The sequence below is a fragment of the Bos grunniens genome, chromosome 8 (genome assembly GCF_055505025.1).
Source record: "Bos grunniens cultivar Pamir isolate PY7600 chromosome 8, Bosgru_T2T1.0, whole genome shotgun sequence".
Classification (NCBI taxonomy): domain Eukaryota; kingdom Metazoa; phylum Chordata; class Mammalia; order Artiodactyla; family Bovidae; genus Bos; species Bos grunniens.
The window spans coordinates 52760068-52787956 of NC_141172.1; the positions used below are offsets into that span (position 1 = coordinate 52760068).

General features: G+C 39.8%; 1 protein-coding gene and 1 long non-coding RNA gene across 6 annotated transcripts in view; one reads left to right on the plus strand and one right to left on the minus strand.

The window, feature by feature from the left end:
* The window catches only part of LOC147367070 (uncharacterized), a 68342-nt gene extending 56585 nt beyond the window's left edge, over window positions 1–11757 (minus strand). The window contains exons 1-2 of the long non-coding RNA XR_015169777.1: window positions 11577–11757; window positions 5603–5693 (exon numbers count right to left, since the gene is read on the minus strand). This is a non-coding gene — a long non-coding RNA (uncharacterized LOC147367070). The remainder of the gene's footprint in view (window positions 1–5602; window positions 5694–11576) is intronic.
* Window positions 11614–27889, plus strand: part of CEP78 (centrosomal protein 78) — a 35382-nt gene continuing 19106 nt past the window's right edge. For all 5 annotated transcript variants that reach the window (XM_086415627.1, XM_086415628.1, XM_086415629.1 and 2 more), the window contains exons 1-9: window positions 11614–12331; window positions 16628–16800; window positions 16892–16964; window positions 18163–18266; window positions 20007–20181; window positions 22573–22686; window positions 25075–25139; window positions 25416–25539; window positions 27654–27789. In XM_086415627.1, coding sequence (XP_086271753.1) covers window positions 12079–12331; window positions 16628–16800; window positions 16892–16964; window positions 18163–18266; window positions 20007–20181; window positions 22573–22686; window positions 25075–25139; window positions 25416–25539; window positions 27654–27789 — 1217 coding nt within the window. In that variant the 5' untranslated portion in view covers window positions 11614–12078. The remainder of the gene's footprint in view (window positions 12332–16627; window positions 16801–16891; window positions 16965–18162; window positions 18267–20006; window positions 20182–22572; window positions 22687–25074; window positions 25140–25415; window positions 25540–27653; window positions 27790–27889) is intronic.

Below are 27889 nucleotides of genomic sequence, written 5' to 3' on the forward strand. Positions count from 1 at the left end.
GGCAATAAAATTAAAATGAGCTCATATTAGGTTAGGCCCTAATCCAGTGACTTGTGCTCTTAGAAGAAGAGGGGAATTTGGAGATGGGACACATAAGGAAGAATGCCTTATGTAACAACAGCAGAGAATGAAATTATGCATCTACCAACTAAAGAATGCCAAGGATCTCTGGCAAACACCAGAAGCTAAGAGGCATGGACAGATTTTCCCTTGTGTTAGTCTCTCAGTCCTGTCTGACTCTTTGCAATCCCATAGACTGTAGCCCATCAGATTCCTCTGTCCATGGAATTTCCCAGGCAAGACTACTGGAAGGGGCAGCCATTTCCTTCTCCAGGAGATCTTCCCAACCCAGGGATTGAACCCAGGTCTCCTGAACTGCAGGCAGATTCTTTATCATCTGAGCCACCAGGGAAGCCCAGATTTTCCTTCAGAGCTCTCCAAAAACACTCAATCTTGCTGACATCTTTATTTCAGACTTCCAGCCCGTAAAAGAATGAATGTCTGTTGTTTAAACCATCCAGGTACTTTGTTATGGCAGCCCTAAGAAAGTAATACAATCACATCTGCTGCATTCTATGCATTGAGACAGCCACAAAGTCCAACCCAACTTTAAGGGAAAGGTAAACAAACTCCAAATTTTAATGGAGACTAGCAGGACTCTGGAAGAGACTGTGGAATTTGAAATACTGCTATCTTCATTTTGGGGAAATACAATTTGCTGCAAGAAGAAAACTCCAATCCATAAGACTTGACCATCTTTGGGCAGCTGCTTTGCTGAACTGTATATCCTGGACTACCTAAAGTTTTCAATATATTCTTGACTTCATGTTGCAAAGAAATTGAGATTATAATTCACTTCTTACTACATTGTGTGCTGGGGTTAGTTCATAAGTGAAGATTTATCCTATATACATATATATATTCCCTCAAAAACAGTAAGAGCTGCAAACACTTTCCTTTTTTTTCCACTCCGACAAAAAGAGCTTTGAATGGACTTTTGTATATGGTTTGACATAAAAACTGGTGACAATCTAGCATGTTTATCCATTTGTACCTAATTTAAAAAATTTTGTGATCCAAGAAGCTGGGGTCTGAGGATGTTGTGTCCTCTTTACTGACAAGATGCAGCCAATTCATGCATTTTGGCTGCCATGACATGAGAAGTCGGTGTGAGCCTTGGTGGTGAATAAGCCCAGGTCCAGGAAGTCCCATTCCCCTTGTGTTTAATGTCAGTGACATCTGCTAAAGAAGAATTCTTCCTACTCTCTGTACAACTCTGAAGAAATGGAGGATGGCCCCTACGTTATACCACCTGTGAGCCCAGGGAGTGGACACAGAGCACTAGAAAGTGTTCCCTAGTACCAGTGTCGTCCTCTTCCTGCCATTATGCAGCCAATGAAAGTGAAAGTGGAGAGTGAAAAAGTTGGCTTAAAGCTCAACATTCAGAAAACGAAAATCATGGCATCTGGTCCCATCACTTCAAGGGAAATAGATGGGGAAACAGTGGAAACAGTGTCAGACTTTATTTTTTGGGGCTCCAAAATCACTGCAGATGGTGATTACAGCCATGAAATTAAAAGATGCTTACTCCTTGGAAGAAAAGTTATGACCAACCTAGATAGCATATTGAAAAGCAGAGACATTACTTTGCCAACAAAGGTCCGTCTAGTCAAGGCTATGTTTTTTCCAGTGGTCATGTATGGATGTGAGAGTTGGACTGTAAAGAAAGCTGAGTGCTGAAGAATTGATGCTTTTGAACTGTGGTGTTGGAGAAGGTTCTTGCAAGTCTCTTGGACTGCAAGGAGATCCAACCAGTCCATTCTGAAGGAGATCAGCCCTGGGATTTCTTTGGAGGGAATGATGCTGAAGCTGAAACTCCAATACTTTGGCCACCTCATGCGAAGAGTTGACTCATTGGAAAAGACTCTGATGCTGGGGGGGTTTGGGGGTAGGATAAGGGGACGACAAAGGATGAGATGGCTGGATGGCATCACTGACTTGATGGACGTGAGTCTGAACTCCGGAAGTTGGTGATGGACAGGGAAGCCTGGCGTGCTGGAGTTCATGGGGTCGCAAAGAGTCGGACACAACTGAGCGACTGAACTGAACTGAACTGAGCTGAGCTTTATTTTTATTACATGTTCCCATACAGACAAGAGTTGGGGAAAAGGAGTTGGGCATCTCTCCGTGACAATTCCCCACTGTCCACTTGGGACACTAGCGCCCTCAGTATAGAAATCCTGTCTGACTGTTCTACCAGTCAGGTGTGTATGAAGATAACAAAAACAAGACCACAGTCCCAATTGACACCTCAATTACAGCCACGAGGCTGAGGTACCCAGGTAAGCCACACCTGGGTTCCTGAAACCAACAGAAACTGAGATCATAAATATGTGTTGCTTTAAGCTGCTAAATTTTGTGGTAATTTGTTATGAAGCAATATATGATATGTACTCATTTGCATCTGGCTTTTTTCAGTCGACATTAAATTTGTGAGAGTCAGCCATATTTTTGCATATAGCAAGAGTTCATTCACTTTCACTGTTTACTGTAGTACTGAAGTTACCACAATTTATTCCCTTCGTGGCCCATATTTGGGTTATTTCTAGTTTGGGACTATATGAATAGTGCTTCTTTGAACAGTCTTCTGTGTGGTTCTTGGGACATATATGTACAGAGATCCACTGAGGATACCCTAGGAGTGCAATCTCCAGGTCACAGGCTAGGCATCCCTTCAGCTTCCCACAGAATGGCCAGCATAAAGTGCTGATACCAATTTACTGCTCCGCTAGCAGTGCGTGGAGTTCCAGTTGCTCCATTTCATCAACTCTCTTTCTCATCTTAGCTATACTGATGTGGCGATACCTATAGTGGTATCACATTGTGGTTTTAATTGCATTTCCCTGATTATTGTTTGCTTTAATTACTTAACTTTCACTTCCCTCATTAGGATGAGCATCTTCTCATGTTTTTTGATTATTTTGGATATTCTCCTTTGTGATGTGCCTGTTCAAGCATTTCCCATTTTTCTGTCAAGTGGCCTTTTACTTACTGAGTTCTTATTCAAACTGAAATCAAGTTCTTGTTAGAAACAGATATTGAAAAGACTTGTCATTCTTTGATTGAAAAAATCCATTTATTGAAAAACACTGTACTGTCACCTTTGTCATATATGACCATATATATGACCATATATGAGTCTAAGTTAAAACCTTTCTCTTGCATTGCTCTATTTCAATTCTGTGTCAACACCACATTGTTGTAATTATCATAGCTTTAATGAGTCTTGTCTGATAGTGTGAGTCCTCCAACTTTGTTCTTATTTTTCATGTCTTCCTATTGCTTGGTCCTAAGAATCTCCAATTTAGATTCAGTTTGAACTTATTCACACATTTGCACACACATATGCCCACACACACACAGGGATTCTGACTCCTGTTGCAATAAATTTGTAAAATGTGTGGAGATCACTGATTTTCCTATTGCATCAAATCTGCAGTAAGTGTAGAGATTATTGATTTACAATGCTGAGTCTTGCAATCTATGACCATGATATATTTGCCCATTTATTTACATATGATTTAATTTCTCCCAATAAAGTTTCTCAGTTTTCTGTGCAGAATTTTTGCAAACTTTCCAGTATACTTATTCCTAGGTATGTGATTTTAAAATAAAAACAAAATACTTTTACTATAAAATAAAACATAGCTTAAAGGAACGACGTAGACAAATTTATAGCTTAATGATTTTCCAAGACAAATTCCTTTGTAATTGACACCCAGGAGAAGAAACAGAACTTTGCCTAAAGCCCTTCCACATGTCCTGATCCAATTATAACTCCTTTCTTCCAAAATATAATCATTTTCCTAACTTTTATAATTAGTTTTTCCTTAAACTTCTTTATAAGTATATCACCCAACTTTACTTCCCTAGACAGCATGGTTTAGTTTTGCCTAGTTTTAAATAATGATTTTTTTTCTCTTTTAATTTACAGGTCACTTTTTCATTCTGTTATTGCCCTTCAATTTATCTGCTGAAGAACACAAGGCATTTGACATGTAGCGTTTCCCACAATACAGGTTTTCCTGAATACATGTCCATGGTGAAGTTCAATACGTTTCTCTGTTCTCTGTATTTCCTATAAAATAGGAAACTGATCAATCCTTTTGGAAAGACTATAGATAGTGATGTATTACTTCATCAGGAAGCAGACAACATCTAGCTCTTTTCTTTCTGTGATGTTAGCAACCACTGATACTCAGTGACTAGATCTGTTAACTCATTAGAGTTTGCAAAATTATGATATTCAAATTCAATCATTTGTTTTTCTTTTATTGGCTGAAATACTTTCCTCTTTTCCCATAGAAACTGTCCCACAATTTCAAAAAGTTCTCAAAGGTGAAAAAGTTTACATGACATTTATCAAGTTTGCAAATGCCAATAAAAATGCTAAGGCAACATTGTCCAAATTGCAATCTTCTGTGAGATCACCCAAATTTAAATATATACACACATTCTAAATTCAACTTAAGATATGTGACATGTTTTGGCCAATGGAGTGTTAGTAGACATGATGCTAGCCGAAGCCTTAAATGGGATTGTGTGGTTGGGTTCACCTCTTGTGTTTCAGTGAACTCTGTGAGAAGACCATGCCTAGGAGCCGCAGCCCTACAGTTGGGCTCCAGAGTAAGATATGTGGGAAAGACCTCAAAACTACACAAAGCATGGAGCAAAAACATCCACTTAGAGGTCTGAAAGAGAGACACTACAGCTAGAGCTCACAGGTCCAAGAAAAATAAATCTTTGTTTGTGTAACTGAGTTTTGGGATGATTCATCCTAAAGCATTATCATAGCAAGAGCTGACCAATACAACCTTCTCCAAATCATGGTTATGTAGATGGCTGCCACCATGCTTACATGTAATTATGTACTCAGATTTTGAGACTTCTTGGTACCTCTCCAACACATTTTACACAGTTAAAGTTTCGTTTAGTAATGTACCATGAAGATGTCTCCAGAAGCTTTTATTAAATGTAATGCAAAGTCTTTCTATTCATTTTCTGCTTGTAGGTAGTTAAAATGCTTTTCATGAATCTAAAAGGATGGAAAATTGTAAAGAAACATCTTTGTGGATAGGTGTTATTCACAAGGTAAAATTACAAACAAAACAGGCATTTCACTGAGTGTACAGCACTGATGTCATGGCGCCTCTAAATGCTAAGTGAACAAAGGCGCTTAATACATAGTGAATCCTCCTCGCTCCACTTGAGAGGGAGAGCAAGCTGTTATGGAATGGTAGAGAAATGCTCTTAACAGCTATTTACAAGACCCTGTGAGCTTGGATACTGTGCAGCCACAAAGCAACCGTTGTCTTAGGCAATGGACTATAGAAACTTGAAAGTGGAAAAAGTGAAAGAATGAAAGAATACTCTTTTTATGGTGACTCATTCACTCATCACCAAATATTTACTGATTATAACACTGTTATAATCATAACTGCACAGAACACAGAGATGTACCCTGGCTCTCAGGGAGGTTAGACACCAGAGCGGGAGATAAGATATAGATGACTTACGGCAGTTCCACATATATTCTGTTTACCTGTTTACAAGTTGAGAGGAAAGAAGGGATCCATAGCATGCTTGGATTCTCAGTGAAGTTTTTCCAGAGAAGGAGGTGTAAAATACACTGACTAAAAAAAAAAAAAAAAAAAAAAATATATATATATATATATATATATATATATAAAACAAGTAGATAAGGAAGGGAGCAAACATGCAGAGACAATTAGACCCATTTATTAAAAAACAAATCGAGAAAGTGAAATTAAAGTCAAATTACAGAGGGTCTTGAATGTCAATCTTAAAGGTTTGGCTGCATTGGTTGGTAATGGGTGTCATGGATAGTTCGGAACAGGGCAACTGCATAATCAAAGCACCTTGGGAGGTGTAATAAAGGATATAGGCAAGAAGGTGGGACAACCTGAAGCAACCACCATAATTCACGTATAAATTATTAAAGGCAAACTAGCGTAATGGCAACACAAATGGAAGGGAGAATTATGAGAGATGTTACAAGGAAAAACTGTCAGGGCTTAGTCATTGATTGGATACATTCATTTATTCATTCAACAAATGTTGTCAGTGGCTGAGCCAGTCACTGGGGATGTAGGAGTAACCAAAATAGACATGATCTCTTCCTCATGGACTATAAGGTAACACCTGTCTAAAAACGGATGTGAAATATGATGAAGGCTATAAACTAGAGGTGTTATGCGAGCTTATGATACAGAGATCTGATGAGGTAAGTATGTCAAGGGATGCTTTCTTGACGAAGTGATGCATGAAAAAGAAGAGATAAGGAGGATGAGGAAGAATTAATCGGGTGCAAACAGAACAGAAGGACACTCCATGAGAGGGGACAGCAGAGACAATGTGCCGCTGTAAGTATGCGGGACTGAAAGGAGGCCACTGCGGGCTGGACGACTGAGAATGAAAGGGAATGAGGCGCAAGAGCAAGATGAGGCTGTAGAGACCACGCTCCACCATGTCCAGCGGACATCCTGCTCTGCAGACTAGTGCACCAAGAATGCCAGTGCACAAGAGGGAAGCGTACTCTAGAATGCAACTCTACACACTGCTGCTTTCATCAAGAAAGCCCTGCCTGTTGAACTAAACAGTATACCTCGCGGCCATATGATTTACATTCTGAAGCATGCTCCTTATCTTAGAGAATGGCAACAGTTCTCAACCAGCAGCCAGTCAGTGACTCCACATTTTTGACCACTGTGAGGAGGTTTGTCTTTATCCTAAGAACAATGGGAAGTTACAGAAGAATTTTAAGAAAGGGGGTTAGTGGCTGCATTACAGAGAATGAACTGGAAGGCAGCCAGGGTTAACAGAAGAGGAGGAAGTTGGTGTGTGAAATCTCACTTTTCCTGGTGAAATAAGAGGTATTCTCTTCAGATGAGAGAGCAGGAACATCGAATAGTCTAACAGGACAAGACAAAAGTAGAGGAGATTTGGAAGTGTCATTGTAAACAGTCATAAGTAAGGGAGGGGAAGAAAGAAATGGGAACCACATAAGACCAATAACAAAGGCTGTTGAAAATAAGACAGCCTATGTTATTGACATAGCTCTGTGACCAGATCCAAAAAACTCGATGCTCTGAAAGCAGGTGTGAAGATGAATGTTACAGATGAACAGAAAGTATCAGCACCACGGTTTCATGGGAAGAGAAACAGCTTGGCAGTGTGGGTACATTGTTGGCATGATGGACCAGGGTCGAGTACAGGGACTAATAAGAGGCAAAATGATAATCTGTATTCTAAACTGTAATTCAGACTTATACTCAGCAGACCCCTGAAGGAGGACAGCCATTTCTTGTACCACTCAGTAGGCCTGTCCCTCCCAGCTCAGGTCCCTACAGAGAAGCCAAGGCATTTTGTCTGAGCCAGACATGGACGTAAATTGTCAGAGGATCCCAGAGGTGCTGTGGGAAGGCAGCTTTTGCTCATCATGTTCCTAGAAATATGTGGGTAGAAAACATCAGATGCTGAAAGAGGAACCAACACTACTACTAAGCCATAATTAAATATAAGTAGGGGAGAGAATAGGCTTCCTTGGTAGCTCAGCTGGTAAAGAATCCACCTGCAATGCAAGAGACCCCAGTTCAATTCCTGGGTCAGGAAGATCCCCTGGAGAAGGGCCAGGGTACTGCAGTATTCCTGGGTCTCCCTGGTAGCTCAGATGGTAAAGAATCTGCCTGCAATGCAAGAGACCTGGATTCAATCCCTAGGCAGGGAAGATCCTCTGGAGGGCATGGCAACCCACCCTAGTATTCTTGCTTGGAGAATCCTTATGGACAGAGGACCCTGGTGGACTGCAGTCCATAATAGGTTGCAAAGAGTCGGACAGGACTGAGCAACTAAGCACACAGGGAGAGAATATCAGACAAACTTTGAAAGAAATCCTGCCAGATAGAACATAGTAAGCTTCAGGAAAATAAGGTTTAAATTAATATGTTAAATGACTAACTAATATGATAAAAGCTTGTCTGATCTGCATCTGCAGTAATGACTTGTATGGAGAAGAGATGAAAATGTTCCAGTAATCATTAATCAGTACTTCGTCTGTACCAACACCATGCCAGGCATAGGGAATACAAGGATGAATGAGACATGGTCCCTGCCTTCAAAGGGCTTACTGTTCATGGAAGGAAAACCATCTAAAAAGATGGTGGGAATTCCCTGGCAATTCAAAGGTTAAAATTCTGTGCTTCCACTGCAAGGGGCATGGGTTCAATCTCTGGTCTGGGAACTAAGATCCCACATGTTATTTGGCAGTTATAAATAGATTTATTTATAAACAATTAAATAATAAATTTATAAATAAATGATTAACAAATAAAAAGAGGCTTGCCACTGGAGATATGAAGTATTTTGACACGGGGCTGTCAGGGAGTAGAGTAGTGAGGCATCAAAAAAACAGAAGAGAGAAGAGGATTAGGGAAAGAAGGCCTCCCAGGGAAGCTGGTCCCCAACCTGAGGCCGGGAAACCAGTGGACATCAGCTCACTGAAGAGCAAGAAGAAGAGGGTCTTAGTAAAGAAGCATCATCTGTAAAGGCTCAGATAGAAATGACAGAACATCAGAAATTTCATGCTGTTCCACAAGTCTAGAGAAGACATTCAGGAAGGAATGGAGCAAGAAATAAGACAACAGAGGTAGTCAAATCATGATGGAGGTCATATGCCAAGCTAAGGAATACAGACCTGATTGTTGAGGACAATGAGAAATGTATGGCTTTCCAGGAAGCAGTCTGAAGTTCCAGGAGGAACTGGAGAGAGAGATCTTTGTTAGAAGGCATCACCCTGGAGGGGGAAGTTAAGCCTGAGCAGAAGATAAGATCACCCGGAGAAACTGAAATGTCAAAAGGGATGCGCACTGAGGATAGGAATCTGAAGAATACCAATATTTAAAACAGGCCAACATTTAAAATGGGTAAGCAAGAGACATCTGAGAGTGAGACTGAGAAGAAGGAATTAGAGAGGGATAAAAAAAATCAACTGGCTTGATGGAAAACACAGAAGAGGGAGCTTTAAGAAGATAGGAGACAATTACATTAGATGATGCTGGAGAATTAAAAAAAAAAGGATGCCGCAATAAAGAAATTATACTGAAAATTGGAAACAACTTAAATTACCATCAACAGGAAATTATACAAATAAATTATTGTATTTTCCTACTTGGGATTTCTATACATCAAGGGAAATGTATATGAACTACACCTTCATATGTCAGCATGGATGAACCTAGGAAAGATAACACTAAACAAAGCAAGTAGCAAAAGAAAACATAGTAGAATATTATATGCAGTTTAAGAATAGTTACAAATGTAGCATAAATATAAAGACATCCATTGCAGTGTTGAATACCAAGTTCCAAAGAGCGGTTGCCCAAGGTCAGCTGGGGAATGGTTGTGATTGGGAAAGTCTCCAACAGAAATGGTAATGTTGCATTTCACAAGATGGTTGAAAGATAGAGGTAGTGTTTGGCTATATTATATTTTGAGCATATTGTAGGTAAAAGTCATTACCGACCACATCTAGGAAATTTTAGTGTAGCATATGTGCCCATGGAGAAGGCAATGGCACCCCACTCCAGTACTCTTGCCTGGACAATCCCATGGACGGAGGAGCCTGGAAGGCTGCAGTCCATGGGGTGGCGAAGAGTCGGACAAGACTGAGCGACTTCACTTTCACTTTTCACTTTCATGCATTGGAGAAGGAAATGGCAACCGACTCCAGTGTTCTTGCCTGGAGAATCCCAGGGCCGGGGGAGCCTGGTGGGCTGCCGTCTCTGTGGTCGCACAGAGGCGGACACGACTGAAGGGACTTAGCAGCAGCAGCAGCAGCAGCACGTGTGCCCATGTTAGTAGTAGGCAGAGGTATTCAGAATGCAATGGGTAGAAAAGGAATGCTGTAAACATAATTGCAAGGCCTGATCAGAGGACTACCACTGTTCTAGAAATTGGATACAAATCCAACGTCTAAGCCCAATGTTAAAAGATAAACTGAGGCATATTTATAATTTTAAAAGTTTACTTGAGTGAAAAGAGATTCAATTCAGGCAGCACCAAACTGGAAGTGGTTAGGTGCACACCACCCACAGAAGCTGCAGAGATTTTTACTGTAAAAGGGTAGAAGCAAAGTAATTATTGATCTGCGACCGTTCTATAGCCTAGTTGGTGATTTTGTGACTGGTTGTCTTTACTGGTTTTTGTAACCGAGACATTTATAGGCTTAGGTTTTGGTTTTTTGTAGGTGGCCACATCAGTCTAAGGGCCACATCAGTCCACTGGAGCCACCTCAGTCTACCGGCCTCCTTGCATAGTTAATCTAACACCAACTGTCTGAATTCTTCCTCTTAAGTTACTTAACTACCTCAGTTTCTTTTGCAAAGTGGATGTGAAGTGAAGTGAAGTTGCTCAGTCGTGTCCCACTCTTTGTGACCCCATGGACAGTAACCTATCAGGCTCCTCGGTCCATGGGATTTTCCAGGCAAAAGTGCTGGAGTGGATTGCCATTTCCTTCTCCAGGGGATCTTCCCGACCCAGGGATCGAACCTGGGTCTCCTGCATTGCAGGCAGACACTTTACCGTCTGAGCCACCATAATCAGTAATAAATTCTCTTTGGAGTTGTTAGGAAAATTGGATGATTTCATACTAAAACAGTGCTTAAAACTATGTCTAGGAGACAGAACTATACCAACGAAGGTCCATCTAGTTAAAGCTATTTTATTTTAAAAATAAAAAAACTTTTATTTTCCAGTAGTCATCTATGGATGTGAAAATTAGACCATAAAGAAGGCTGAGGACCAAAGAATGGATGCTTTTGAACTGTGGTGTCGGAGAAGACTCCTGAGAGTCCTTTGGACTGCAAGGAAGTCAAACCAGTCAATCCTAAAGGAAATCAGTCCTGAATATTCATTGGAAGGACTGATGCTGAAGCTCCAATACTTTGGCCACCTGATGCGAAGACTCTTATTGGAAAAGATCCTGATGCTGGGGAAAATTGAAGGCAGAAGGGGACGACAGAGGATGAGATGGCTGGGTGGCATCACCGACTGGATGGATATGAGTTTGAGCTGAACAAGCTCAGGGAGTTGGTGATAGACAGGGAAGCCCGGCATGCTGCAGTCCATTGGGTCGCAAAGAGTCGGACAGGGCTGAGCGACTGAACAGCTGAACTGAACTAAACTGCTGCTGCTGCTCGTAAATCGCTTCAGTCGTGTCCGACTCTGAGGACACACAAAGTGCTAGTTACCAGACATAGTCATCATTATCAGTTCGAAACAAAATGATTATTAGTAATTACGATAATGTTCTTAATGCATGGAACACGTCACCATTTGCCAACAACTGCGTCAAGTAGGCAGAAACTAGAGAAGAGTTCTCTGCGGAAATTAACACACACGTGACGATTTAATGATCCACAGGTGTCTCTCATTCAGCCGTACATGCATCCTTACCGAGTGTACTCCCTCTCTTGGGTGGTGCAAACACAGACACTTACCGGGAGTTTAGACCATTGTAAAATGCGTTGATACAACCATATCTCACTTTCATTTGGACCAGTAAACACTTTTTGTAATTCCCGAATGCCCTAAACCACCTACTTTTGTACCGCCCTCTTCTTGAAGCTCCCGCCCCTGATTCGCCGGCACTATCCCCACGGGAGGCGGGGCCTGCGTGATGACGCACGGGGAGCGCGTTGACGTATCCGTGCACCCGCCTGCCGGCTTGAATCGCAGTCCCGCGCGGCGGAGAGCGATGAGGCGGGCGCCAACGGCTGGTGCCGTGGGGCGGGAGGCAGCGCGGAAACGCGGCATCTAGGGGGCGACCTAGCTGGGGCCCGGGGCGCTGAGTCTTCTGGCGGATCCGCCCCTCCTGCTCACGCTGAGCGGCAGGAGCCGCCTGGCGGTGGGCGCCCAGGAGCCGGGTAGCGACCCGGGGCCCCGAGGCGGGGTGCGGGCATAGTGTCCGCAGCCTGCGTCCCCCGCGGCCGCGCTCGGGCCATGATCGACTCGGTGAAGCTGCGCCGCGACAGCGCGGCCGACTTCTTCTCGCACTATGAGTACCTGTGCGCTCTGCAGGACTCCGTGCCGCTGCCCGCAGTGCGCGCTTGTCTGCGGGAGGGCGTGTTGGACTTCAACGCCGACCGCCTCCGCGTGGCCGACTGGGCGCCGCTTCTGAGCACCCTCAAGAATGATAAAGATCTGCCCTTGATTTGCATCAAGAGCTTCTTCCAGCCGTGGCTTGGCGAAACAGGTTTGTAGCTCCGTCTTTCAGGGCCCCCCATCCGCGCTGCGAGGCGGAGTTTTAGATGGTGCAAGGTGGAGCCTGGGTACTGGAAAGGGTGCCCAGTGCCCCTTGTGTGTACAGGAGATGGGGCATGCGGCCTAGGACTCTGCCGGCTCCGCGACCCTGGTCGAGTGCCTTAAGGATCTTTGTGTTCATCTGTTTACGTGGGCTTCACGTGTCTGTGGTGGTTGCAGGATTCACTTCTGTTAATGCACAGTTTGGAGCATTGTTAATTGTTCGACAGATGTTACCTGGTCTATTGAATAACTTTGCTTTGTACAGAACAAAGAGATTAGGAAGTTGATACATCCCAGCTTCATTTCCTTTTGATTGAGACAGGACTCAGAAAAGAGAGAAAAAAAAAAAGTTGTATCACATAGTGGAAAGAGCACAAATGTGAAGAGAGCTTAGGGTTTGAATTCCAGAGCTTATACTGTCTGTTTCCTGGGCAGGTTACTTTTCAACTGCAATCTCCACACTTGTAAAATGACATTAAAAACCACTTTTTCCATGGGTTCTTAGATTTAGGCAGGTTATGTGTGTAAAGTACCCTTGCACATGAATGAGTTCAGTCATCTCCTGCCCTGGGTGATCTCCCCTTCTACCAGGCAGCAGGTAGATACAAGCGCTGTAGTCAGTACTCTGAAAGAGTGAGTTCTGGAGTTACAGAGCATAGGATTTTTTAAATTGAATTTTTTATTTTATATTAGCATATAATTGATTTACAGTGTTATTGTAGTTTCAAGTATACAGTAAAATGAACAGTTATACATATATATATATATATATCTCCATTCTTTCTCAGATTCTTTTCCCATACAGGTTATCAAGTAGAGTTTTCTGTGCTATACAGTAGGTTCTTGTTGGTTATCTATTTTATATATAATTGGACACGACTGAAGCGACTTAGCAGCAGCACCATAGGTTAATGTCAGGCTCCAAATTTATCCTTCCCCTCCACCTTTCCCCTGTGCAAAGCACAGAATCTTGGAAGAAAAGGTTCAGAGTAGGCTTCTTGGAGGCGGTACCATCCTCTCTAAGGATATGTAGAAGCTTCTGGGGTGGCAGGAGGGAGCAGTTTGTGTCAGAGGTTGAGAAATATAAGAAAATATGGCAAAACTAATGTACCGGAGTGGAACTCAGGGTTTGGGAAAGAGATGAGAGTTGATACTGGAAATATCGTGGGGCCAGACAGAAAGGGGCTTTGTTTGTCCTGTCAGAAGGTTGGTTGTTTATGCTGAAGTCTGTGGGAAACACTGAGAACAATGAGATGGACTTTTGATTTAGAAACTCACTCTGATCTCCATGTGAAAGGCAGTTAATTGGATGCAGATGAATTGAATCTAAGGGTCCAAATTAAGTTATAAATGGTTGGACTGGATTTTAGAGATCAGTGATTCAGAATGGGTGGGACCTAGTGACCAGTTAGATAAAGGAAGGCAGCAAGCTTGGGTGAAAAGCCACATCTTTCTGAGAGATACAGAGCACAGTAGGAAGGGAGTGGGGATGGGGAGAGGATGTTACTTCATCTTCAGTGCTTTAGAGCCAACTGGTAAACAGGTCTGGGCCCAAGGTATAGATCTGGGTTTTGGGGAGGACAGGTGTTTGAAGGCATGAGGTTATGCACAAAGAAGATCCAATGAGTTATAGTTCTGAGATGTTTTTTAAGTGGACACATCTGAGAATGTTTATGAATGAGAGAAAGTAGCTGGCAGAGGAGATGTGTGTAGATCTAGGAGAGGAAATGATTTGTTTTTAAAAACTTGAATGCTTATCATGTACCTGGCCCTTTTCTAGGATCTGGGGTTCACACCATCTGTTAACTCTTCTCCAAGGACAGCTCAGCTCATCCCCTGGTGAAAGGAAGTCAGATTATTCTCTGCATCCCATTCAGGTGTAGGAACTTTTCCTTACCTCTGAAGGTACTTACTTAACCAGAGTAATAACTTAGAAATCAAAAGAAATTACAGCTGAAAGGGACCTTAAAGGCCACTGTACTTAATTTTCCCTAATATTTTGCATTGAATATAAGAAAAATATATGGCAGAAAGCATTCTCTTATAGTTCCTTCACTGAACTTTCTTTATGTCTTGCATCCAGTGGGTCTAGCTTTTGGCCTCTTCCTAAATTTGCTTCTTCATCCATATTATTACATTTTGCCTGGACTATTGCAGAAGCACTTAGGTGGTTTTGCTACACTTGGGCTTAGTTCTCTAAGTCCATCTGCCTACTCAGCTTGAGTGATGTTCTAAAATAAAAAGATATGTTTAAAACAATGCTTGCAATAGCTTTCCCACACAGGATTATTGCATGTTAGTTGCACAGCTTGTGTTTTGCACAGAGGGATGAAATCTGAACTGTGCTCTGCCAAGCCTCATGGGGCTCTTTGGCCCTGAGGGAGAATTCTTTTTCTAATCATTCCCTTTATCTAACTGGTCCTTCAGCAGCGGGGCTCCTTTTTCTAATCAGCAGTGGCACCCTTATTGAGCCAGCGTAGCCCCAGACCTATGGTATAAAAGCCATACTGTCTCCCAGACTTGCTTCAGCCAACATCTCTATTATTTTATTTTTTTAATATTCATATGTTCAGAGCAGTTTTATTTTCAGTAGCCCCAAGGTGGAAACAACTTAAGTGTCCATCACTAGGTTTATAAATTGTAGCACGTCCTTACAACAAAATACCACCCAGCAATTAAGAGGAATGAGCTATCCACAACAGCCTGAATAATTGTTGTTGTTCAGTCGCTCAGTCATGTCCTACTCTTTACGACCCCATGGACTGCAGCTTGCCAGGCTTCCCTGTCCTTCACTATCTCCTGGAGTTTGCCCAGACTCCTGTCCATTGAGTCAGTGATGCCATCCAACCGTCTCATCCTCTGTCGTCCCCTTCTCCTCCTGCCTTCAATCTTTCCCAGCATCAGGGTCTTTTCCATGAGTTGGCTCTTCATATCAGATGGCCAAAGTATTGGAGCTTCAGCTTCAGCATCAGTCCTTCCAATGAATATTCAGGACTGATTTCCGTTAGGATTGACTGGTTTGACCTCCTTGCAGTCCAAGGGACTCTCAAGAGTCTTCTCCAAGACCACAGTTCAAAAGCATTAATTCTTTGGCATTTAGCCTTCTTTATGGTCCAACTCTCACATCCATACATGAATACTGGAAAACTATAGCTTTGACTAGACAGACCTTTGTCAGCAGAGTAATGTCTCTTCTTTTTAATACACTATCTAGCTTTGTCATAGTTTTTCTTCCAAGGAGCAAGCATCTTTTAATTTCATGGCTGTAGTCATCATCCTAAGTGTTTTTGGAGCCCAAGAAAATGAAGTCTGTCGCTATTTCCATTGCTTCTCTATTTATTTGCCATGAAGTGATGGGACCTGATGCCATTGAGTTTTAAGCCAGCATTTTCACTCTCCTCTTTCACCTTCATCAAGAGACTCTTTAGTTCCTCCTTGCTTTCTGCCATAAGGGTGGTATCATCTGCATATCTGAGGTTATTGATATTTCTCCCGGTAGTCTTGATTCCAGCTTGAGCTTCATCCATCCTGGCGTTTAGTGTGATGTAGTCTGTGTATAAGTTAAATAAGCATGGTGACAATATACAACCTTGATGTATGCCTTTACCAATTTTAAACCAGTTCATTGTTCCATGTCCAATTCTAACTGTTGCTTCTTGACCTGCATACAGGTTTCTCAGAATAATTACTCTGAGTGAGAAAAGACAGACCAGGAGAAAAAAAAAAAACTACCTACTGTATAGTTTCATCTATAAAACTCCAGAAAATAAACTAATCTATAGTGGCAGAAAGCAGCTCAGTGGTGGCCTGAGACTGGAGTGGAGTGACAACATCTCTATTTTAATTTGTTTCTTCTCCCACTTGCACCCCTGGCCTTTTATCATCCCCACCTGCAGTATTTACAGTGCCCAGCAGGTGTCCGGTTTGAATGTCTTCACAAGGGTGCTCTCTGCAGTTAATCCACCTCCCTGTCCAACTCTAAGTAGTGTCATCTTTCTAGATTCAGCTTCAGGGTGATCATGAAGCCATCACTTAGATATAACTTTTTGCTTCCATAGGAACCTCTGTACATATAGATTATCTTTCTTTATCTCATGTGGTTAAAGTTTTGAGTTTACATATGTCCATCCATAAAGAGGGTTTAAAGGGCAGGAGTCTTTTCTAATCCTTAGCCCAGAGTGGATGCTTTTTAATGATGATAAAATGTATGGTTGAAGTCACTCATTTTACAATAGTTTTGCTTTAGCTTCTGACAGGAATAAAGTTTACAGAAGTCGTGTTCCTGCGATAAGAAATAAAGACGTGACCTTCCAGTTGTGTAAAGCTCTTAAGTGCTGTTTAAGTGCGTCAGGTGCGCTAAGGAACCTGGAGCTAAACGGGCTAGTTCTGAGAGAGAGAGACTTAACGATGTTGACAAAGGTAAGCCTTCAGCGAGTCCTGCCAACGTTTGATAGTTGCTTTGGGGGGAAACTAAACCAATAAAATTTTGAACTTTTTTTCCTCATTAAAGGGATTGAATAAATCGGCCACTCTGGTGCACCTGTCTCTTGCGAATTGTCCGATTGGAGATGGAGGTTTAGAAAGTGAGTGTCAGTCTTGAGTCTTCCCATCAGACTGGTCTTGTGATTCACTGCACACCACGTTGAGTCCTGTGTACCTTTCCTTGGTGCTGTCCCCGGCTGGATTGTTTCCCATATCTGCTCGTACCGTGGTCCGTTCTCATTTGTACCACGGAAGTCTGTCATGCTGGGTACTCTGAGCACTACTTTTACTTCAGTTTGCATTAAGCCCCAAACCACACATTTTGTATTTTCTGTTTTTTGTGTTTGTTTATATTTTTGTGGTTTCTCTTTAAGAAATATTATGGGAAGGGAAATAGCAAGATGTCAAGAGCATAAAAAAATCTGTATCTTTAAATGGCTAAAACATCCATCTTCAGTAATAATTATAATGCACTGCGGAATGTGTTAAAGTAGGAGATATATTCAAAGTACTGTAAGAGCATTTAAAAGGCGAGCAAACTCAGTAGTGTTGGCAGGGGTGTATCATGGAAGTAATCACAAAGAAGGTGACTGCAGGGGTCCTTAAGCATCCGTGGGTGTTCACTGTGCCCAGTACTGGCCTGGAGGGCTAAGGTGGGCTGCATTTCAATTTCAGGGAACAGAGTTTGAGATCGTCTATCTTATATTACTGTATTATATTGCATAGTACCTAATAAGATTCTGAGTTTATAGTTGACATTTAAATTGTTGATTGAAAATTGGGATATATCATTGGAAATAAAAGTAAGAGTCTTATGCATTTTAGGTTTTTCTTTTTTCCCGTGTGTCTTAAAAGGTATATAATACTTAACTGAGTGGTGAGGAATAAAGTTTTCAGTACTCAGTGTATTCAGTTTTAGTATCTAAGTAGAATTAAACTGGCAACCCACTCCAGTGTTCTTGCCTGGAGAATCCCAGGGACGGGGGAGCCTGGTGGGCTGCCGTCTATGGGGTCACACAGAGTTGGACATGACTGAAGCGACTTAGCAGCAGCAGCAGCAGAATTAAACTATTGCTGTAAAGTGGAACACTTTAGCACTTCGTTATGACTTATTTTAGAATGCACCTATCCGTCAGTTACCTATTGGGGAAGATTGGCAACAGTGATTTTAAGAATCTAGCTATAAACCTCCAGTTGACTCAAGAAAAGCAAATAAGTCAAGTTTGACCAATGTATAGGCTCTTCATCTTATTGTGTGTGTGGTTTTCTTTTTTTGTTTTGTTTTGTTTTTTCTTTTAGTTGTTTGTCAAGGTATAAAGAACTCTGTCACTCTTAAGACAATCAACTTCACGGGGTGTAATCTGACATGGCAGGGAGCAGATCACATGGCCAAGATCTTAAAGGTGATTTCATGTTTAAACTTTCATGAAAACATATGTGACTGAAGCACATTAATTTTTTGATACAAATGGCAGTGATTTTTGTCTTTTGATACGTGTGAGTGCAGCTTTAGTTTTGTTGAAAGAATATGACCAGTTTTCAGTTTGAGATTCTTCCATTTAGTAAAGATAGTCCACTTAATCTTAGAAATAAGACATTTAATATATACTACATAATAATATTTAAATACTTTTATGTCTTTTTAGTTATTGAAAACATTTATTGTAATACTGTGAAGAAACTGTGTCATTATAGTCTTCAAGACTTAAATAAATGAAGTGTTTATTAGCTGCTATAGTCTATAAACTAATAAAAATTACTACTTCAGAGCTCTCTATAGTTTTAGAAATACTGCCTTAACAACTTTATAGTGGTTATATTTACTGTGTTTAGGCCTAAAATTATTTAATAATTTGACATGAAGCCTTTTTAATGCTTTGATGGTGCAGATCAAGGATAGGTGAACTATGGCTGGGGGGCCAAATCCAGCCCGTCCCCTGGTTTTGTAAAGAAAGCTTTGTGGAACATCGCCACACCCATTGTTTGAATGGTGACTAAGGCTACTTTCACCCTACACCCATGGTGATAAGTAGTTGCCTCAGAAACTGTATGGCCCACAAAGCTGAAAATTTTTTAATTTCAATTATAAACATTTAAAAATGTTTTGCACCTATACAGGGCAAATCCATTGATCCCTGGGATAGAAAATGGTGGCGAGCTTGTGTGCTGAAGCCAAATGTCCTAGGTTTAGATTTCATCTCTCCCAGTTTCATAGCTGATGACCATGGGCAAATTGCTTAACCTCTGTGCTTTGTTATGAAGTTTAAATGAACTCATTTGGATAAATAGTGCCTGGCACATAATAAGCACTGTGTGGTTATTGTTAATAGAAAAATGACACTAATGATTTTTCTTTTAGAGTATCAGAGGAACTTTGAGTCTTGTTCAAAAATGTAATAAGATTTTTTCCTTTAAAGTCAGAGTTCCTTGTTAACAAAATTTATTTTATGAATATAAAGAACTGAATGTCTTTAAGATAATGCTAGTGGTTAAATGTCAAATTCTCGGCACATCAAGGCACATCAAACTGAGTTTGCATAGTCCAGGCCTTTAAAGTTGGTGTGTATACCTGAAGTAGTATGTGAGATCCATTTTGTAAATATAGTTTTTAAAGTAATACCTTAGAAGTTAGAAGAAGATATTAGAACCCATTTACTTTTGTATCATTTAAAAAATATCTGTGTCGTTTACAGTGTACACAAATTATATGTATAGAACTTCATGTATGTAACTTGTTAATAAATAAGATGCATATTAAAATTTTTTCTTAGAGGGTGCCCAGTCAAGTGTTTGGAGACCACTGGAAGACAGAATGATAAAATTTAGAGCCTCAGCAATGACGGAATTTAGAACTAATTCCCTGGGTTGGCAAATAAGGGAAATAAAATTCATAGACTGTAAATGAATTGTCAAACTTTATACAGCTAATGAAAAACAGTCATCCAGTGGCTAGAGTCTGATCACTGACAGACTTGAATCTGGGTCACTGAATCCCTAAAGCAGAATTGACTGTTTAACTTCTCCTGTCATATATGCTTGGCACGTACATGTGTATAAATCTCTGACATAATAAGCTGTACTCAGTAGGCATATGCTGTTTGTTCATTCAAGTGACTTACTTTCCTCCCATTCAACCTGTGAAGTATCAGACCATCAGAAGGCATGAAGAAACCTGGGCCGAGAGTCTTCGTTACAGGAGACCCGATCTCGACTGCATGGCTGGTTTGAGGCGCATCACTCTGAACTGCAACACGCTCATTGGGGACCTTGGTGCAAGTGGTTTTGCCGAATCTCTTAGTGAGGATTTATGGCTTAGAGGTAAATTCTAAACTTGAATATATTGAATTTTTCATACTAGATGTGCTTAGCTTTGGGCATGATACTGTTGCCATACGATTTTAATTTTTTTAATTTCATTTTTTTTCAATAGCTTTTATTTTACTTTTAAACTTTCTCTGAGTTGCATATATTCTTTATGGAAAATACAGAGTAACAGGAGAGCAATTACCTGTAATCTTAATGCCCAGGCATAATCACCATTCATTTTGGTGTATATATGTTCAGTCTCTTTTTTTTTTTTTCTTTCTATAAATGTATTTATACACTTAGGGATTACAAAAATAGACTGTAGTATACTTGCTATTGCATATTCCTATTTTTTTCACTTAATGATGTATCATGTAGTATTCCATCATATTGATGTCCTGTAGTTTAATCAATTCTTTGCAATTAGATTTAGACAATTTGCTTTTCCCTATCAGAAACAATGTGAACACATTGTATATACATCTCTGTGTCCGTCAGGATTACTTCTGTAGAATAAGTTACTAAAAGTGAAATGACTAAGTGTGAGATATTTTTAATACTTTGGGTACACATTGCCAAACTGCCATTCAGAAATGTGCCAATTTGTAGCTTAACCCTCACAAACACTGGCTTACAGCACTTTTAAAATCTGTAAAACTACAAAAATGAAGACCTCTCCCTTTTTTATGTGACTTTTTTCAGTTAATAAAGTATTTACATCTATAGCATCATTTTTAGTGACTGTTCAGTGTTCCCTTATATAAATACGTCACATAGCTTATTCACTCTTGTATATAAGCTGTGTCCCATTTTTCAGTTACAGTTCTCATACACATCCTGGTTTATATCTCTGATTATTTCTTTTGGTTAAATTCTTAGAGAGTTGATGAATCAAAAGGGCATACTGATTCTGAAAGCTTTTATTACATGATGACCTAATCTGATAGGTGAATAATCACATTTTATTTTAGTTTGTATTCATTTGATTTACTAGTGAGATTTAGGGACTGTTTGTATTAATTTGGCTAGTTGGTTAATTATACCCTGTGTCCATTTGTCTGTTGTAAGAGTTTGTAAGGATTGCATCATATCCTGTCAGATCCACATGTCTGACCTTGCTATTTCTGTGTGTCATGGGGTTTTGAAAGACTCCAGTTATTTTAATGTAATAGTATATATGCTGTGGTCAGTTGCTCAGTCGTGTCTGACTCTTTGCGACCCCACGGACTGAAGCCCTTCAAGCTCCTCTGTCCATGGGATTTTCCTGGTAAGAATACTGAAGTGGGTTGAATTTCCTCCTCTAGGGGATCTTCCCAACCCAGGGACATATAGCACTTTAGAAAAAGACTGATGATAGTTTCCTTTCATTTAGTATTTTTTAATACCTATGCTTTTGTACCGATGATAACTTTGGTTTAAATGAATAGGTTGTTCAGCCCCAGAGCTATTAGAATTCATGATCATTTGTCCTGGATTTTGTCTGACCTTTTACAGAAAGTGTTGTTGACCAACATCCTTTCATGATAGGTTTTTGGCATGTATTTTCTATTCACATATTCTTTGAATTTGTTATTATTTGTATCCTCTTAGACTTCTTTTTTTTTTATTCTAAAGCAGTTATTATACTTTTTCTACTTTGTTCTCCCCTTTTAACCAGTTTCAAGAGTGATTTGGAACTCAAGATGATGATGAATAGAATGCAGTGCAGTTTCTGAGCTACACCAGTTTTTGCTTGTGAGATTTACAGTGCCACTACTGCCCTTGCCCTCCCTGACAGCTCAGTTGGTAAAGGATCCACCTGCAATGCAGGAGACCCTGGTTCAATTCCTGGGTCAGGAAGATCTGCTGGAGGAGGGATAGGCTACCCACTCAAGTATTCTTGGGCTTCCCTTGTGGCTCAGCTGGTAAAGAATCTGCCTGCAATGTGGGAGACCTGGGTTCGATCCCTGGGTTGGGAAGATCCCCTGGAGAAGGGAAAGGCTACCCACTCCAGGATGCTGGCCTGGAGAATTCCATGGACTTATAGTCCATAGGGTCACAAAGAGTTAGACATGACCGAGCAACTTTCACTTCCACTACCCTTGTTCATTATGAACTGAGATTCATTTTGTTTTGTTTTGTGCTCAGAGGTTATATGCAATTTATTCTTCAGTTCTGTAATTATAAAATATGCTGGATGATTTATTGGTACTAAATGCAGGGTAATCATTGTACATCCAAGAAGAGGTTTTTAAATTGGATGTGCGTGTGCATATATTTTTATGTTTTTTTTCAGTACCCCAAATTACAAACCTGCTATGACTGCTTTTATGCAGGACTTTTCCACATGTGGGAAAATGAGAATTGTCTATGTGTTTAATCTGTATAGAGTTAGCAAGTGACCTTTTTGTCTTTCACCAAAAGCACTTGACCTGCAGCAGTGTGGCCTCACCAATGAAGGAGCAAATGCTTTACTAAAAGCCCTTGAAACCAATAGAACTCTGGTTGTTCTGGATATAAGAAAAAATCCACTTGTTGGTATGTGGTCACTTTTTTTTTAATTGATTAAATAGCAAAACAAAAGCACTTTTTAATGTATTGACGATTTAAAAAAACTAACGTGTTTAACTACACAGTTGACCCTTGAACAACTTGGGGTTACTGGTGCTGACCCGCACACAGTTGAAAATCTGGGTATAACTTTACAGTCAGTGATTCTGCCTCTGTGGATTCAACCAACCTTGGATCAAATAGAACAGTAGTATATATTTACTGAAAAAAATCTGTGTAACTGGATCCACAAAGTTCAGACCTGTGTTGTTCAAGGTCAGCTGCACTTTCCAAATGTTGCATTTCCCTTATGTTTTCAGCAGATAATTTACTAATTAAAGTGAATTATACTTGTAAATCATTCTTGCCTCTACTCTGAAGGTGAACCTAGGTAATCTTGCTTCTGCCAAGCACCTTATTTCCTTCTTGTGCAATTCTTGGAACAAGTGCTTTATTCCTTTGTCAGTTTAACAAGTAAAATTTTTTAATACCTTTTGTGTACCAGATACGGGTTTCGGCACTAAACCAGAGATAAAGCCCTGAACCAGACAGACAAGGTCTTGCCCTCATGGAGCTTACATTCTACTGAAGGAGTTCAGGTAGAAATGAGTAAACAGATGAGGAGTATAGTTTTAGATAGTAGGAAGTAAAAACATATCTTAATGTAAAGGGAGTGAGGAGGGCAGGTAGGCCTACATTGAATATGCTTTCTAGGGGACAACTTTACCAGAGAAGTAATGTTTGAGTGGAGACCTGAATGAAGAGAGGAGCAAGCCATGGAAGATCTGGGGAAAGCACATTTCAGGACAAGGGGACAATGAGGATGCAAGCATGTAGGTGGGTGGAATATTTAAGGAAAAGCACGGAGGCCAACATAGCCAGAGCACTGAGTGAGGAAGAGTGTGGTATGCCATGAGGTCAAGGAGCTAGCCGGGGCCTGATCTTGTAAAGTCAGGAAGGCCAGGGTAAAGACATCAGTTCAGTTCAGTTCAGTTCATTTGCTTAGTTGTGTCCGACTCTTTGCGACCCCATGAATTGCAGCACGCCAGACCTCCCTGTCCATCACCAACTCCCAGAGATCACTCAGACTCACGTCCATTGAGTCAGTGATGCCATCCTCTGTTGTCCCCTTCTCATCCTCTGTCGTCCCCTTCTCCTCCTGCCCCCAATCCCTCCCAGCATCAGAGTCTTTTCCAATGAGTCAACTCTTCGCATGAGGTGGCCAAAATACCGGAGTTTCAGCTTCAGCATCAGTCCTTCTAAAGAACACCCAGGACTGATCTCCTTTCGGATGGACTGGTTGGATCTCCTTGCAGTCCAAGCGACTCTCAAGAGTCTTCTCCAACACCACAGTTCAAAAGCATCAATTCTTCTGTGCTCAGCTTTCTTCACAGTCCAACTCTCACCTCCATACATGACCACTGGAAAAACCAGAGCCTTGACTAGACGGACCTTTGTTGGCAAAGTAATGTCTCTGCTTTTGAATATGCCATCTAGGTTGGTCTTAACTTTCCTTCCAAGGAGTAAGCGTCTTTTAATTTCATGGCTGCAGTCACCATCTGCAGTGATTTTGGAGCCCCTCAAAATAAAGTCTGACACAGTTTCCACTGTTTCCCCATCTATTTCCCATGAAGTGATGGGACCAGATGGATTATTCTAAAAGAGTAGAGTGTTTTAAACTGGAAAAAGGCATGATCTAAATAATGTCTCAATAAGATGACCCTGGCATAGCGAATAGACTTGGGGGGCTGGGGCAAAGACAAACAGGGAGACCAGTTAGGAGACTGTCTCAGTGATCCAAATGAGAGATGTTTATGGCTTAGCTTAGCTTGGAAGTTTGGAGCAAGTGAAAAGCCATTGAATTCAGATTGTATTATGAGGGTGTAGCTAACAAGCTTTGCAGATGGATTAGATGTGGGGTATGAAGGAGGTATTAACAGAGTCAAGTCCTTGATGATTATGTGCACAACTGAATGGTACCACTTAGAAGGGGGCTGATGGGAGGAGCAGCTTTTGAGGGAATATCGAGACTTTGGTTTGATATTTTAGATACCTTTGAGGTATCTGAGTGTCTGGACAGTTCTCAGACTCTGCTTTCTATTCAAAAGTACCCAATGCCACTTTAGATGCGAAGTGTTTAAATTTGACCTTTGCTGCTACCCAAATAGTAGCCACTGGGGTCAGTCTGCAAGATGGCATCTTAGGTTTTGAGGAAGAAATTAGAATATACAAAGGGAAAAATTGGTATATATTATATAATGTAGATTTCATATTTAATTTTATGGGAAAAGCAGTAATTCGTTGGCTTTTGTTTTTAAATGGAAATAGCCACTCATTGGGAAATAAATACTCTCATTTCAATTTATTTTACTTTAGATCATTCTGTGATGAAAGCCATTATCAAAAAAGTTCTCCAGAATGGAAGAAGTGCCAAGTCAGAGGTACAACATGTTTTAGTCTTCTAGAAAGAATTTCACTTTAATGTCTTTCTTTCTTATAAAAAATTATAAGGATACTTTCGGCCATCTTAAACTAAGTTTTTAGTCAAATCAAGTGGCTTTTCTGTTTTTGAAAATATTGTGTAATTCTTTAATTCAGGTTCCCAGAAATGCTGTCAGAAACCTTTTATTAACTTAAAATATTTTAATTTCCAATTAAAATCAAACCTTCATAAATTATCTGTAACTTAAATGGCATATTTATTATTTCTTTCTCAGTACCAATGGATAACTTCTCCATCGGTGAAGGAACCAGTGAAGGAACCATCCAAAGCTGCTAGACAGAAAAAGAGAACCATAATTTTGGGAGGTAGTCGGAAAGGAAAAGCTACTATTAGAATTGGTAACTTTTTTTTTAATGCTACTAGAACTTATAGCCCTTATGTTTTCCATTGTGCTGAAATTAAAACAGCCAGTATTAACCACATAGATATTATTAATAGGACTATAATTGCCTTGATATGTATTATGAGAATTTATAGAATATAGAAATTATAAATGAATTTAAAGAGATGTTAATATTAACCAACTTCTGTTGGTTACTTCTGTTTACATTTCATAAAAGGTTTGTTATTTTGACAATATTTCCTGGTTGATGATTACTTCTAGTATTTTGCAATTGAAATTTGTGAAAAATTGGAAATAACCTGAAATAAGCTATTATAAGCATCTTCAGAAATACAACTTCTTTTTTTTTTCCTACTAAAAGATGTATGATTTTGATTCCCCATTAATCAGCTTGCTTAGAGAATAATGTATTAAATAGAAGTTGTCCAAAGTGTTTATTAAATCAAAAATAGCTTATGATTTGTCTGCCAATTGTTACTTTAAGACAGTAATAGTTTAGTAATCAATCAAATGGTATATAAAAAGAAATTAAGATTTTTATATCACACTAATTATATACTATTATTAAAAGTTTATATCATGTATAAAGTATTCTTAAAATAGCTAATTTGACTTGCTATAATATTAGAAATATAAATATAGGTAAATAAAACATGTATATATAAAACATCTTAGAAATTCTGTAACATTAGTATGTGGTGGTATAGAATAGGGCATCATGGAATGAGAATAAAACAAATTTTTTTAAATTTAGCATGATTAAACAAAGTGGAAATGTAACTGATGTTTGCAAGCTCACTGAGCTATTTTAAGAGTAATTTTATTTTATTTCTTGGGCTTTTTTTTTTCTTTTGTATTTGCTTCAGTTATTTGGAGACATAGAGGTAAGCCAAATCAATGTCTGGCTATGTAGGTAGATCCAGGTGAGTATAGGAGTTAAATAGCTGTGTGAACTGTGTCCCATCTACAATTAATTATGTATGCCTTAAAAAGATGGGGGCTTTTATCAGAAATGTTTTTATCTCCTAAAGAGACAAATGTAATTTTTAAAATTTTAATTACAAATATATTTGCATTACTTTCTGCAAGTAAAGGTGTACCCATACAAACCACGTGCATATAGACTTTTTTTCTTGAATGTAATTAAGTTAAAAAACAAAATAGCACAGAATGAACTGAGCCCCTCTGTATTTTGAGGCATGTAAATTTATCCAAAGAAATCACACAGGATCAAGTGGTGGTTATCAGTAAGCTACACTAATGAAACATTTGTCCTGTATCACCACATACACTCTTATTTTACACACCATCCTAATGCTACTAAAGTACAGTAGGTTTGAAAAATAAATACAATCATTTTAACTATGATGTTTGTTTTCAGTAATGTTCAAATTAAACATTTAAATGTGAATTTTTTTGTTCTAAAGAAAATATTAGCTTGTAAGTCTCTTTTTTGCTACCAAATATTTCTTATAAAAATACTTGACTCTTTAGTACTGAAGTGTAGGGTAAGTCTCCGCATTTCACTCTTTCATCCAGTGGGTTTCACTTTTTTTGTGTGTTTTCTATATGAAATCAAATGAACAGTGAAGGTCAACAGACTTATAGGAGGGTAACATTGACTCATCTACCACCTGGTAACTTGTATACAGTCATAACTTTTATTTGTTTTTACATAGAAAAATTAATCTTAAAATGAAATTTTGGTCTAATCCCAAAGATTTTATTTGGCAGAAGTCATGGGTGTATTTATGTTTCTCTATTCTTGGGATTCAGAAATGCCAAAGGTGTTCTAAGATTCAGATTGAGTGTCTCTGCATGATACATAAAATGTATCATTCTTTGGGATTTTTTGAAAATTTATTTTTGCGTGTTCTGCATACCTCAGTACTTTTGTTTTAGTTAAAATAACTTGTTACTGTAGTGGACTTACATTTTTAAAAATTGCTGGCCTATGTAAAACATTTTTACAAAACGATCCTGTTTTTAATGGCCTTGACGTCATTGTAAAGCGCCTGTTTTATTCCTTTCAGTGTGTACGCATGTGATAGTTGCTCTGTAGGCTTTTAGTGCATTTGATTCCTTCTTTTCATGATTTGTCAAACATAGGATTGGCCACAAAGAAACCTGTAAGTAATGGAAAGAAGCACTCCACTGGTAAAGATTCTTATGCTCCTGAACCTCTGCCGCCTGGTGTGTCTGGTTTCCTCCCATGGCGTACTGCAGAACGTGCAAAAAGGAACAGGTAGAGCATTTTCATTCCCTGTCTTTTAGTCATTTAGAATTCTTTATTTTGGAGCTTCTATTATGTGGGAGGCCTCTGGTGGTTTCTATAGAGAAAGAAA